Source organism: Carcharodon carcharias, chromosome 26 (assembly GCF_017639515.1).
Source record: "Carcharodon carcharias isolate sCarCar2 chromosome 26, sCarCar2.pri, whole genome shotgun sequence".
Classification (NCBI taxonomy): domain Eukaryota; kingdom Metazoa; phylum Chordata; class Chondrichthyes; order Lamniformes; family Lamnidae; genus Carcharodon; species Carcharodon carcharias.
This window is the reverse complement of record NC_054492.1, coordinates 43,813,335-43,827,245: the sequence shown is the minus strand read 5'-3', so window position 1 is coordinate 43,827,245 and position 13,911 is coordinate 43,813,335. Positions and strand designations below refer to the sequence as shown.

Below are 13,911 nucleotides of genomic sequence, written 5' to 3'. Positions count from 1 at the left end.
GACAAAGGGCAGGATGCAAATGTTGTGGAGGACATCATAAAAAGGAAAAGAAGGACTGCCCAGTGCAAGGAAAGCAGTGTTTTAACTGCAAGAAGCAGAATCATTTCGCACAAAAGTGTTTAGCGAGAAAAAAAAACAAGCCTATACAGGTAGCCACTGGAGAGATATCAGCCGGAGAGTCTGATGAAGAATTATACATGATAAAACAGGTTGGTTCTGTCAGGTTTATAGAGGATAAATGGTTTGTGACTGTTACAATGATGATCACAGAAGGAGTGTATCAGGTGAACAAGTAGTGTCAGATAGACACTGGCGCATCATGCAACATCATGACCTTCACAGACTTGTGTGAAGTGACTCAATGTGGCAATACAAAGATGGAATCCTCATAAGCAAGATTAAGGACATGATGGCACAATACTTATAGCAAGAGTACAAATTAGTCTGAGTGTTGTGAGATTGGATACAGGAAGCAGCGTTTTGAATGAGCTGAAGTTTGCAGACATTGGAGGTTGGCAGGCCAGCCAAGCGAGCACTATACTAGCCCATCTGGAGTTAACAAAGGCGTGGATGAGGGTTTCAGCAGTTGATGGGCTGAGGTAGAAGTGGATGCAGGCAATGTTATCCAGGTAGAAGTCAGCAATTTTTATGATGGAGAGGATATGAAGTTGGAAACTCACCTCAACAATGAATAGGAAGCCAAGACTGCAAATGGTCTGGTTCAACCTCAAAGGGTGGCTGGGAAACAGGAGATGGTAGCAAAAGTATGGAGTTTGCAGTGGGGAAGGAATATAACAGTGTTGGTCCCCCCCCTCCCCCGTGTTTAACTGGAGGAAACTGCTGTTCGCCAAAGGCTGGACATCAGATGAACAACCTGACATAACAACGGCAATGGAGCACTCTCAGCTGGTGGTGGAAAGCAACAGTTGGAGGCTGTCATTGTACATATGGCAGCTCACGCATTATCTGCGAATTATGTTGCTAAGAAACATTACATAGATGAGGAAGAAGATAGATCCTTGGAGGAATCTAGAGGTAAAGGTGCAAGGATGACAAGAGAAGCCATGACTGAAAATGTTTTGGCTACAGTCAGGTAGGAAAGATTGGAATCAAACAACTGAGCTGGATAATGGAGGGGAGGCAATGCAGCAGGATGGTCAATCAGGTCAACGACTGCAAAGAAGCCAAGAGGAAAAGCCACTGTCACAATCACAGAGGATGTCATTTGTGACTTGTTAGAGATACATGGCACTGTTGATCCACGATATGTTCCAGAGGAAGCCTATTGCTGCTACTGAGGTTTAAGATTGGCAGGTTGTCCATGTCATGTCATGACAGTGAAGTAAAATCCTTCTTTACAAAGGAAGTAGAGACTGGTTGCAGCCTGTTTTTGGCCTTATAACCAACGGCACTTGGACTGGGAAACCCAAGGTATGTCCTAAATTAGGTCTCATTTAAATTATTTGAGTGAGCTTCTGGTAATTATTGCACTTCCAGATGCAACTTGCCCATTTCAAATGTATTGGGAGGAGGGTAGTGGAGAACGGGAGTTGGGCAATTACGGGCCAACAGTGACACTCAGGAGAACTGTGAAACCAGGAGGACTCTCCTCCTTCATTGGGCCCTAAAACAAAGTGAAGAAAACTTACTTATCATTTTGTTGGCTACAGGGACCCCTGAAGATTCCTGAGCGGAACAATCCAGCATCTGTTCCACTCTGTCATCCAATTTAGAAAAGGGGTCCAAGGATAGGCTTTAGGAGCCTCATTTGGATTTGTAAAGGGCACAATGCCTGCTTTTAGATGGATGAACAAATTTGGGATCAAACCATTTTTCAGCCACCCTTGGGGCGTGGGAGACAACATCATGAAACAATCAGTGCAGCAGGGTCCAATTTATCCCCCAAGAATTCTTGGTCAGTAACAAAAGTCTACGCATCTGGGTAGGAAGATGAACTAATCTGAGATTAAACAAAAATAGCTGGAAGAACTCAGCAGGTCTGATAGCATCTGCGGGGAGGAATACAGTTAACGTTGAGTCCAGAACTCTGATGAAGAGTCATTCGGACTCGAAACGTTAACTGTGTTCCTCTCCGCAGATGCTGTCAGACCTGCTGAGTTCTTCCAGCTATTTTTGTTTCTGTTTCAGATTTCCAGCATCCGCAGTATTTTGCTTTAATCTGAAAATAATTCCACTTCATTTCTACAATATCCAGAGCCAGAAGCTCTTCAATTCCCGAGGTAGAACCCAGGACAGTTGCTAATTATGCAGCTGCAAACAGCAGTTCCATTCAAAACTGTGAGAAACAGCAATGAGAAGAGGAAACTTTAAGAGAGGAGCCATTGTGTCATAGAGTTATACAGCCCTTCGGTCTATCGTGTTGGCACCGGCCATCATGTACCTATCTATTCTAATCCCATTTTCCAGCACTTGGTCGGTAGCCCTGTATTCTATAGCATTTCAAGTGCTCACCTAAATACTTCTTAAATGTTATGAGGAATTAAGCCTGGAAGCAAGTGAGGTGCAATGAGCAGGGTGCAGCAGAGATCAGTGTGGAGTGAGGTCCACTGGCCATAAAGTGGATGAGTCAAATCCACACAGCAAAGGAAAAGTGTGGGCCAAGGAAATTTTTACTGAAATAATTTGAATAGCAATTAAAGTGTAGAACTTTTGAACCAAGAATGAAGGAAAGGGAAAACTGAAAACAGACCTTTTATTTATTTTAGGATGAGTTCAAAGCCCAGGCTGTGCCATCCCAAGTATCATAGATGCAAACTTTGTGTTTCTCAATATCAGTTTTTCCGTGGAGTCACTCAAGCAGGCACTCCTTCTCTGTTGGGCCTCTCTGTTGATTAAGGTTATAGGGAATGTTCAGAAGCAACTCCATAGTAAGCAATTAGTTTGTGAACTCCTTAAGGGCAGGAAGACAGAAATGCTGCAATCAAGCTGGGATATTAGAGGTTCTTCCATCTGTCACCTGCATCCATTTCTTGTACCATCTGACAAGGGCGCACTCCTGAAAATAAATGATTTGACTAGTGCTTCAGATGACAGAGTGCAACCATGTCATGTTTTCCATCTCTCCTGTTTGGATGACCATTTGTTCATTGATATGTAGAAGGCAAATAAAGAATACATCTCTTTTATCCTTCTTGTAGTATAGCATTACTGCACTACTGAATCCAACTACATGCCTCAATATGGCTGCCAAATGAAAATATGAGGTTTAATTGTATCCTGTATTGGGATAACAGAAAAAGTAAGACTTCAAAATTAGGGTCATTATAAACCAAATTTTCTTATGGACCTAGCACAAAGGAAAATGGCTGTGGTTGTTGGAGGCCGATCATTTTGGCTCCAGGACATCACTGCAGCAGTTCTTCAGGGTAGTGACCTAGGCCCATCATCAGGTCAGAAGTGGGGATGTTTGCTGATGACTACACATGGTTGAGCACAATCCAGAACTCCTTAGATACTGATTCATCCATGCACACATGCTGCAAGAGCTGGACAACATACAGGCTTGGGCTGATGAGTGGCAAGATGCATTTGTGCTACATAAGTGCCAGGCATGAGCAAAAGAGGATCTAACCATCTTCCCTTAGATATCCAAATCCTTCACCATTCTGATCCTAAGGTTACCATTGAGCAGAAGCTGAAGTGAACCAGCCATATAAATTGTGACTGCAAGAGCAGGTCAGAGGCTGGGAATTCTGCAGCAAGTAACTCATCTCCTAACTCTACAAGGCACAAGTCAGGAGCGTGATTGAACTTCACTTGCCTGAATGACTGTAGCTCCAACAGCACTCAAGAAGCTTGATGTCATCCAGGGTAAAGCAGCCAGCACCATAAACATTCACTTTCTCTGCCATCAGCGCAGAGTGACAGCAGTGTGCACCATGTACAAGATGCACTACAGCAACTCGCTAAGATTCCTTTGACAACACCTTTCAAACCTGCGACCTCTACCACCTAGAAGGACAAGAGCAGCATATGCATGCAGTCACCACCACCAGCAAGCTCCCCTCCAATTCACATACCATCCTGGTTTGGAACTATATCATCGTTTTCATCTTCATTTAGTCAAAATCCTGGAACTCCCTCCCTTACAACACTGTGGATGTACCTGTACTACATGGACTGCAACAGTTCAAGAAAACAGCTCACCATCACTTTCTTAACAATAATTAGGAATGGGCAACACATGTTGGGCTTGCCAGTGATGCTCACATCCATGAACAAATAAAAAAAGTCCTCAAAGTCCCAAGCTTTGGAAGCTTTTAAAAGGTATAATTTATGTTGGTTAGTAGATAACACAGGATAAACCAAAGACCAAGGCTTTGTTACTTCTGACACAAGAGCTACCAGATTAGAAAAAACAATTGACCTGGAACAATATCCTTAAGAGTACACTGCTCAATGGTTGCCTCCAGAGAAGAGAGTCTCTGTCTTGTTTTGTCTTTAACTATTTGTGTTATTAGGAATAACTTAAAATTAGTAGACAGGCTCAACAATCAATCAAAATGGAAAACGTAATACAAAGGGAAGGAAACGATGCTTTATTTGTACAGGGCCTTGGTCAGGTTCCATCTGGAGTACAGTATCTAGTTTTAAGCGCTAAACCTCAGAAAATGTATATTAGCGTTGGAGTGGGTGCAGTGCAGATTGACTAGGATGATACTGGGACTTAAGAGAGTTAAATTATGAGGAAAGGTTGCATTAGCCTTGTTTGTATTCCCTTGAGTTTAGAAAATTGATGGGTGAGCAAAATGTTGAAAGGGTTCAGTAGGGTAAATATAGAGAAATGGGTTCCTCTCATAGGGGAATCCAGAACAAGGAGAACATCATCTGAAAATTAAAGCTGAGTCATTCAGGACAGAGACCAAGAAGCATTTTTTCCAAAGGGTAGTAGAATTCTGGAATTGTCCCCCAAAAGTGTTTGGATGTTCGGGAAATTGGAACTTTGGAGACTGAGAGAAGTAGGATTTTTATTGGGTAAAGCTATTGGGGCTACGGAGGTAAATTAGAGGAACAGATCCATCATCATCTAATTGAATGGTGAATGAGCTCAAAGGCCTATTCCCATGTTCCATACAATGTTTGTCAGATTTATGCAGTAACTAGGAAACAGATTTCACAGTATCCTATGTCCGCTGAAGAGCTTGGAGTACATTGCTATTTTATTTTTTTAGGACACTTTCAAACAGCCCAGGGTATTGGCATGAGGAACAGTGCACCTGTTTCATCCTGGTTTTTTTTTTGTCTGCTGCCAGCCAGTCACACAATGCAACACAAAAGCTGGACATTTCAACAGCGGGGACAATATTTTCATTCCCCTCGGAAGAAAAGCTATTTCCGTAGGGAGGGTAGAATCGGCTTTCATCCATCCTGGGCAAGCGTACAGAGCTATATCCTGTTAGTGGAGCCAGTTGATGTCATATTTCTGAACGGTGTGTGACTTTCCACCTCCTGTACAAATACTCCCAAACCCCAAGCAGCGCAAAACACACGTGAAAAATGTCGCAAACCTGCACCTAGTTACACTGGTAGAGCCCGGTAGAAATACTAAACGGTTAAAATCACTGCATTCAGTGGGCTAACACGACCGAATATGATAAGGCGACTTTACAAATCCGGTTCGATATGGCCTTTTGCTGGAGGCATTCATTCCACAGCCACAACTTGGCAATGTTCACTTGGAAGCAAATTCTACATTGTTTCTTAAAAGTGCTAATAACTGTACATAATATATAGTTATTTTAGATTAGCAGCAGGGGCTGGGTGGAATAGTTCCTACCAACAGGCGCATGAAGAAATTGCTGTGGAGAATGAGCCAGTTACGGAGATACCTTAGTGTACAGTTCAGCCACCGCCATGGGGATGCGTTGCCTCAGTGACTGCCGGAGCTCTCAACACTGCAGTTACTCACGGTAGGGGAATGAACGCCAGCTCCCATTGTTGCCTCCTGCAACTACTTTTCTTCTCAGCTCCTCTCTGTCCCCCCTCTCTCTCTCTATCATTCACTCACTCCCTGTCTGCCTCTTAGCACGTCCCACCTGTTATGTACACACACCAACTCGGACTTTGCACTTTCTGCCTCTCTAACCCACTCCAGAGGCACCTCGTGACGAGGGAGTGTCTGAAACAACTTCTAAGAGAAACAAATAGTGGGCAGTCAGGTAGAAAAATTCCGCCTGGGTGCAATTAGGCAGTGAGAAAAATCAATCAATCTTGGCTTTTTAAACTGATCCGGATCCCTTTTGCAATTAACGTTTTTAGCTTCTGTGTTTCATTTTTAAATTACAATACATCGTTTTTCAACAAAAAAAATACATTTTTTCACATCGTCCAACGCGAGGAAACTTTTATTCCGAATCCCAAAAACATCAAACCAAAATTGTCCGCAGATTCAGGGACTACTGAAGTCTTCAGAATTTCACCAGATCTACAAGCACATGTTTTAGAAAATTAGATACTTGCTCAGAAATTATCATCAAAACTCTGGTATTATAGCCCCTCTTAATGAGACTGAAAAGTAGAGGAATAAAAAGGTCAATTCTCATAACAAAGCTCAATAATATCACCACCTGGAGTCTGGAATCCTCTATAGGAATAATGGTGAGTTGCTAAATCCATTTCACCAAGTTCAAACTCGGGATCCTTGCTTTACTTTTGATTCATTTCCAAAATATTTAGAAAAATACATTGTAATACAAATTACGTGTGATCTTGCATCAATATAATGTTTATGTACCGCACTTAGTGTAATATACAAGGGATGACTTCACTGGCAAAGTTATAAGGCAACTTTATCATCTGTTGTACTCATCTTGAGAGCCCCAATTCTGAAGTGCAGTATAGACAGCAGCATCAGATCAGCTGTGACCAGGTGCAACAGCATAGTAGAATGACCATCTTCTGATGCCCAGGACCCACACCACATTGTAGGGCATCTTGTGATGTGCCCAATAGGTTAGACTTTGTCCTACAACCTCCAACTTAAAAAGATTTTGCACGTGTGCAAGTTACTGAACGTAGCATGGAGTCAGAGGATGTGGGTGAAGTACTAAATGAGTACTTTGCTGCTCTCTTTACCAAGGAAGAAGATAATGCTGAAGTCATAGTGAAAGTGGAGATGGTTGAGATGCTGTATGGACTACGTTTGATAGAGAAGATATTAGAAAGGCCGGCTGCACTTAAAGTTGATAAGTCTCTAGGACTGGACTGGATGCATCAGAGGATGCTGAGAAATAAGGATGGAAATTGCAGAGGCACTGGCCACAAATCTTCCAATCCTCCTTAGATACAGGGTTGGTGTCAGAGGACTGGAAAATTACAAGTGTTACACTCTTGTTCAAAAAGGGTGCAAGGATAAAAACCCAGCAACTACAGGCCAGTCAGTTTAACCTCTGTGATGGGAAAGATTTGAGAGACAATTATCCAGGACAAAATTAACAGTTACTTGGGCAACTGCAGATGAATTGAGGAAAGCCAGCACCAATTTGTTAGTGGCAAATCATGTTTAACAGATTGACTGAGTTTTTTGATGAGTGGTGTACATAATTTTCCCAAAGGTATTTGACGAAGTGTCACATAATAGACTTGCCAGCAAAGTTGAAGCCCATGGGAAGAAAAGGGAAAGTGGCAGCTTGGATACAAAGTTGACTGAGTGACAGGAAACAAAGATTAGTGGTGTACTGTTGTTTTTCAGACTGGAGGGTGTACAGTAGAGCTCCCCAAGGGTGGTACTAGGACAACTGCCTTTCTTGATCTATATTAAAGACCTAAAGTGGGGTGTACAAATTTTCAAAATTTGCATATGAAATAAATCAAAAAATGCTTGCCCCGACAGCAACGCCCACATCCCATGAATTAATTTGCTTTTTAAATGAGAAAAATTTTTATGCAGCAAGTGATTAGGATCTGGTATGCACGGCCTGAGATTGTGATGGAGGCAGACAGAATTGGGGTTCCAAAAGGGAATTGGATAAATAACTGAAAAGAAAAATAATTTGCAGGTCTTTGGGGAAGGGGCAGGGAGTGGGATTAATGGAGTTGTTCTTGCAGAAAGCTGACATGAACACACCAGGCTGAATGGCCTCTTTCTGTGCTATAACCATTCTGTGAGTAAGTGCAAGCTCATAATGATTTAGTGAAGGCCAGAGGGCATCTGGGACCTTGGTGAATGGGACAAACAATGCATCTCTAAGAAATTAGATTTATAGATTGAAAAATAAACAGAGGAAGGACTGAGAAGGAAGGTTGATGAGAGCGTGAGAGTTCATTCAAAAGGCAGCACTTTCAACACTGCAGCACTCCTGCACTGGAAAACCAGCCTTGACCGTGAATTCAAATTAGTGGCATGAGGCTTGAATACATTACTTTCTGGCTCAGCAGGGTAAAGAGTTGTATTAACTGAGCCAAACTAATACACAGGATATGACGCAAAGTGCTGTTATCATGTAATATTACTTAAGCACATTGGAAAAAGTGCACAACCAGCCTAGAAATAACCATTGAATATTATAAAACCTCATGGTCATGTCCTTTACTCCAAAGGAGAATCTTAGGAAGTAACCTGCATCTGGAACACTGGAGTTATATATTTAGCTATGAATGAATAATGGATTCACAGTCACTGTGAGGTGCTGTAAAATTGCTTTACCATTTCTATGTTAACTACAAATCAGCTTTCTCCCCTTCCAAATGGCGGCATTGTTTAAAAAAAATTAAACAGCAAATACCATGTTTAGAAACATGTTTCTAAAGTCATGAATGTTTTGGCTATTGTATTTTTGAACCACATAATTCTTATGCCAGAAAAAACTCATTTATTCTGTAATACCACTTAAGCCATTTATTAGGTAGCAAAGGTGAAGGCAGTGGCAACAATAACAACAAAACAATGTTTGATTTTTTTTTTACCCCTACTTTTCATTTGATGCTTTCCTCCAGGAGCATAACTGAGACTGCAGTCAGCATAACAGAATTACATTGGTTTCATAATGTGTTGTACTTCCACATTACTGATTACTTTGATGGGGTGTGGGCATTGCTGGCTAGGCCAGTATTTGTTGCCCATCCCTAACTGCCCTTGAACTAAATGGAATCAACCGAACAACCACATTGCTGTGCATCTGGAGTCACATTTAGGCAGATTTCCTTCCCTAAAGAGTATTAGTGAATCAGATGGGTTTTTTTTACAACATTCAATGATAGATTAGCTTTCAAATTTTAATTAATTGAATTTAAACTTCTACCAGCTGCCATAGTAGGATCTGAACCCTTGTCCCCAGAGCATTAGCTTGGGCCTTTGGATTACTAGTCCAGTAACATTACCCCTACACCACCATCTCCTCTTATTACCTTTTTAAAGCATTCTTAATAGTAGCATTCACTATAGTTCTGCTTAGACAGCTTACTTTTCCATGGACCCTTCTCAAGTGTCTGTACTGTTAACCTTGATACATTGTTGAGTGCAGGGCCATGTGTTTATATATGTTCCTCTCCAATATTACTCATTAAAAGAGCTGTAAAAAGATATCAAGGATATTACAATTTAAATGCTTCAATGCATCATTTCTAAACTTCATGGATTGCTACTTAAACCTGTCAATGTGGGCATAAAGTAAGATGTAAAATATTTCACTTATTGAAGGGGTGTCTATCATTTTTGAATTTAAAGGATTAGCTTTTGTTTTGAGGAAGGCATGGAGAATGTTAAAATAACTTTCTTAAATACTTATGGATGTCAAAGCGGGGGGAGAATTCAAATGAGTTCACTAGAAAGGTAGAGTGAAATGTTGATGCGATGTTGTTACAAAAGTGTGAGTTGTTTCAGCAGAATGACAACTCAAAGATCATAATTAGTGCAATGACAGGATCTTGCAGAGACAGAAACTGGTTTACGCTGAATCCTAGTAAAACTGCTCTCAGTTGACCAGTTCCATTTTTCAAATAAGTGATTGCATCTTCTCTTTGAAATGTTGATTATTATGGATTAAACTGTAATTAGGTATCATTTTATTTCAGGAAATTACTGATTTTTCTGTCGTTCATCAATCATGCAGTTTGGATCATGCAGCAATGAGCCATGTTAGGAGTGAAGCAGTTGAACAATGGCCTGGAAGTGCCTCTCCCATGTATTGATGCAAAGTTCTGAGAAGCCCCAAATAATGGGCCTTGGACATCACTCTAACAGGAAGAACGCTACAGGAGGAGGGAATGAGTGATGAACAGGGGCTGCTAGTGCCACATTGGTCCATAGATAAATCATAGCCTGGAGGAGAGAGAGGGAGGGTATGGTGGGGAACAGATTGTGAGCGCCCACAACAGACAGGATGTGCAGCAATCAGCTTTAATGTGAGGGCCAGGAGGCTCACTCCAGCTTCTCCTGGCTCCACATTCAGAGACAAATAACTTGCATCTTTTTGTTGCAGGAATTCTGGGTCGGTTTCCCCGAGTACAGGCTGCAATGGTACTAGCTGCCTCAGGGCAAATCAATCTTGCAGCAAGTGCCTCAAACAGACAATAGGCCCAACTGGCAAAGGGATTAATGTTTTCTTCAAGCCTGGGTAAAGGACACCTCATTTTCCCTTAACTGTTCCTTCACTGTTGCTGGGTCAAAATCCTGGAACTCCCTTTCTAACAGCACTGTGGGTGTACCTACACTACATGGACTGCAGCGGTTCAAGGCAGCAGCTCACCACCATCACCTTCTCAAGGGCAATTAGGGGTGGGCAATAAATGATGGGCCAGCCAGCAACGCCCACATCCCGTGAATGAATTAAAAAACCCAATTGGCAGGCAGCACACTTCTAGCTGGAAGCATTCACATGTTGCCTGCCCTTCATTTTGGAACAGTAGTAGACCTTTTTGTGCCTGTAAAGCGTGACCAACCAGTCAGGCCAAAGTTTTCAACCGCTTCACAAAGGCTAACAACAAGTTACTGATAATGAAAATTCACAACATATGAAGATAAAATTCCTTATTATGAAGATGAATATGGAAATTAAGACAATGGTTGCATCATCACCTTCTCAATGAATCTAAAAGCGTGGTTATACTGTTGAAATTTTTATTTATTTTTTACAGGTTGGACGTTACCCTAATTCAATATACATTTGCCATGATGCACACATTTACTAATTGCAACAAACAAGAAATGCTACAGGGTTTTCAGAGCTTTTCTGTACATCAATAGTCATTGTTTGCTAGCTGGATAATACAGAAGTATTCATCCATGGTCAACATTAGTGATCTAGGTAATGCAACAGCAATTGTGTTTTCAGCTGACTGCTGTTGATATTTTAAATATCTCCAGTTCCTTAACACTAACCACTAATAATGTAGTTACGTTTCATAACAGTTTATGATACAAAAAAGTAAAATACAATATAAGCAGAAAACATAGGACTATATATATACGCGTAGGATTTAACTAAAGTGCATAACCAATATTTCAAAGGAAGATTGCCTTCATATTGTCTCAACACCATGATGGGCAACACAACTTTTATTTTGTTCTACATGTGCTGAGATTCAAAAGACAATTTTTACCTTATACCCTGGTTTGTGTGGTTTTTTTTTGAAAAAGAAAAAAATACTGTTGAAGAATAGGTACAATATTGTGGAGTGACAACTATCAATTTGGGCTATATTGATTTCCCAGACAATTTTTAAAAATTAAATCCTTTTCTGTCTGCAGCATTTGCCCCCTTCACAAACACACACGTTTTTGGATAACTAAACCACTTTATGCTTTTATTCATTTTGTAATGGATTGAATTAAGCAAGCCACCTAATAAAAGGGAAAGGTAAGGCTCTAGGGAATTTTATATTTTAAGACAATAGATTGAAAATGTACAAAAATGTAAAAACAGAAAATAGACAAGGAGTGCGACACAGATTCAGTAATGTTTTTATCAAAATGTTGCCCAACATTGATTTACAAGATGATAGTTGTAGAACTTATAAACTATTCTGTAAATCTGCAGAGTAGCTTATCAACTTTTACTCTGTGGGATCTAGAAACACCATAGTTTTCAATTAAATATCAGGTATCCAATAGGATTATAAATAGGCACGCCATTTAGATATGTATACTATCACTCGGAAAATCAGGTTTCTGAAATTGGATGCTTGGTCAATATATTTAATAACTTAAGTATGTAAACAATAAAGGGTGCAATAATTATATTTTTTGGCCACCATAAAGTGATTATGAACTTAATATTGGCTCTAATTCCAGTCATAGCAGCCACTAAATTGGGCGTATCTGGGTTGAGAGCTTTCAGAATTGAATCTACAGTAGACCTGTAACATCATGAACTTGGGGGAATTGAGGCTGAGGCTGCCCGGTTAGGGTGATGCCGGCATCTTAATCACCGCAACCTGCATGAGGTCTGACCCCTAAGGTCACTAAATACTGTACTGCAAATACTGGGGGGAAAAAAACACTTCTAATGCTAATTCTATATTTGCCTTCTTTTGCCCCAACATGCACAGTAACAAATGAAATAATTGAGCTATTCCTGTATTGTTTAGTTTTATGAGATTCCAATAAGGCGAACTTAAAAGGGAAATAAACTACTACAACCTCAAATACTGAAAAAAAAGTTTTGTTCAACCTGCAGTATTTTTATCTGCTGCCACATAGCTTTACAGTCAATCTGAGAATTTAATATTTTTCCCTCTGCATGTTTTTGTGCTTTAAGTCACGTTTGGAATTTAAAATAGTGGTTACTACTTGCATAAATCAAGATTAAAACTGATTTGAAAAAAGTGTAACGTTGGCATGAAATATTTTTTAGTGACTTGCAACTCAACACTACATGGCGTGGTGCTAAACGGGTGTAGTTCACCACAGTCAGAGGACACTGAACAGGGTAACTATCAATGTGCTAAGCAAAACACCAAAACTAACAACATAATCTCTAGATTATATTCTAACAGACCTTTGTATTCTACATCATTTATATATTGACTTAAATAATAGATATTAGACAAATGGTGCTATATATGGCAGTTTTACTTCCCCTTAATTCAGATTCCTAATAATTAAACTATGACACAACCTTAATTTACAGTTGTTAAATTCAAAGTATATTCATTAGAGCTGCACAGTAGCAGCCATCACCAGGTGCTGCATGAAAGTGTTTGGCATTCTTTACTTTCAGTGCACATTCCTTTATAATGCAGATATTTTAACATTACTCTAGCCGTGTGTAGGGAATGGGGATGCTAATTCTCTGACCAATGTAAATTTAAGTGTTCCTCAGACACGCAGCAGGAATCCAAGGTTCATGCTGCTTGGAATCTGAATGCTTTCCAGTGCTAAAGACGACGGATTGAATGGGAATGTAACCGGGAATATGTGTTTTGCATCCATTAGCAGCTGAGGAGAGTCTTTTCGATTTTGTAAACGCACCTGGAGAGCGGGAAAAGAAAATTGGAAGATAATTAATACAGTTTAAGTGGAATTACAGACTTAAAATGTTTCCTATACCGGAAACAGGTTTTCTGATCTCTTCCAGCTTTTTATCCACGTGTACAGTGCATACAGGGAAACAATCACGTACCAACATTCACAGAGTTGTTACAGTGCAGAAGGAAGACATCTGAGCTCATCCATCATGTCAGCATCAGAAATGTTTAGTAAAGGAGGAAAAAAAAAGCAATCCTGCAACATACACTGTTGTTTCTTGTCCAGTGGGAACATGTAAAATATTTACGACTTTCTACACAAGTTCCAAAGAAAGGTTTTCCTTAAGGTCTTATGCTGGAAATATATCTTATAATAAAGATGATGACAACCCCTCTGGTTTCAAGAAACACACAGCAGTGACACAGAGTAAACTTAGTTCAAAGGCTGCTCAATTGCAATATTTGACTAAATTATGTTGCCCAAAT

The 13,911-nt window shown here is 40.3% G+C and overlaps 2 protein-coding genes across 16 annotated transcripts in view; both read right to left on the bottom strand.

Annotated features, from left to right (window-relative positions):
- myo5c (myosin VC) overlaps positions 1-6,066 on the bottom strand; it is a 99,150-nt gene extending 93,084 nt beyond the window's left edge. The window contains exon 1 of one of the 3 annotated variants that reach the window (XM_041175245.1): positions 5,850-6,066. In XM_041175245.1, the coding sequence (XP_041031179.1) occupies positions 5,850-5,876 (27 nt within the window). In that variant the 5' untranslated portion in view covers positions 5,877-6,066. The remainder of the gene's footprint in view (positions 1-5,849) is intronic. The other 2 variants (XM_041175247.1, XM_041175246.1) reach the window with 2 other exon arrangements.
- A 4,997-nt stretch (positions 6,067-11,063) lies between these two features.
- The window catches only part of myo5aa (myosin VAa), a 203,624-nt gene continuing 200,776 nt past the window's right edge, over positions 11,064-13,911 (bottom strand). For all 13 annotated transcript variants that reach the window (XM_041174847.1, XM_041174850.1, XM_041174851.1 and 10 more), the window contains one exon: positions 11,064-13,429. In XM_041174847.1, coding sequence (XP_041030781.1) covers positions 13,277-13,429 — 153 coding nt within the window. In that variant the 3' untranslated portion in view covers positions 11,064-13,276. The remainder of the gene's footprint in view (positions 13,430-13,911) is intronic.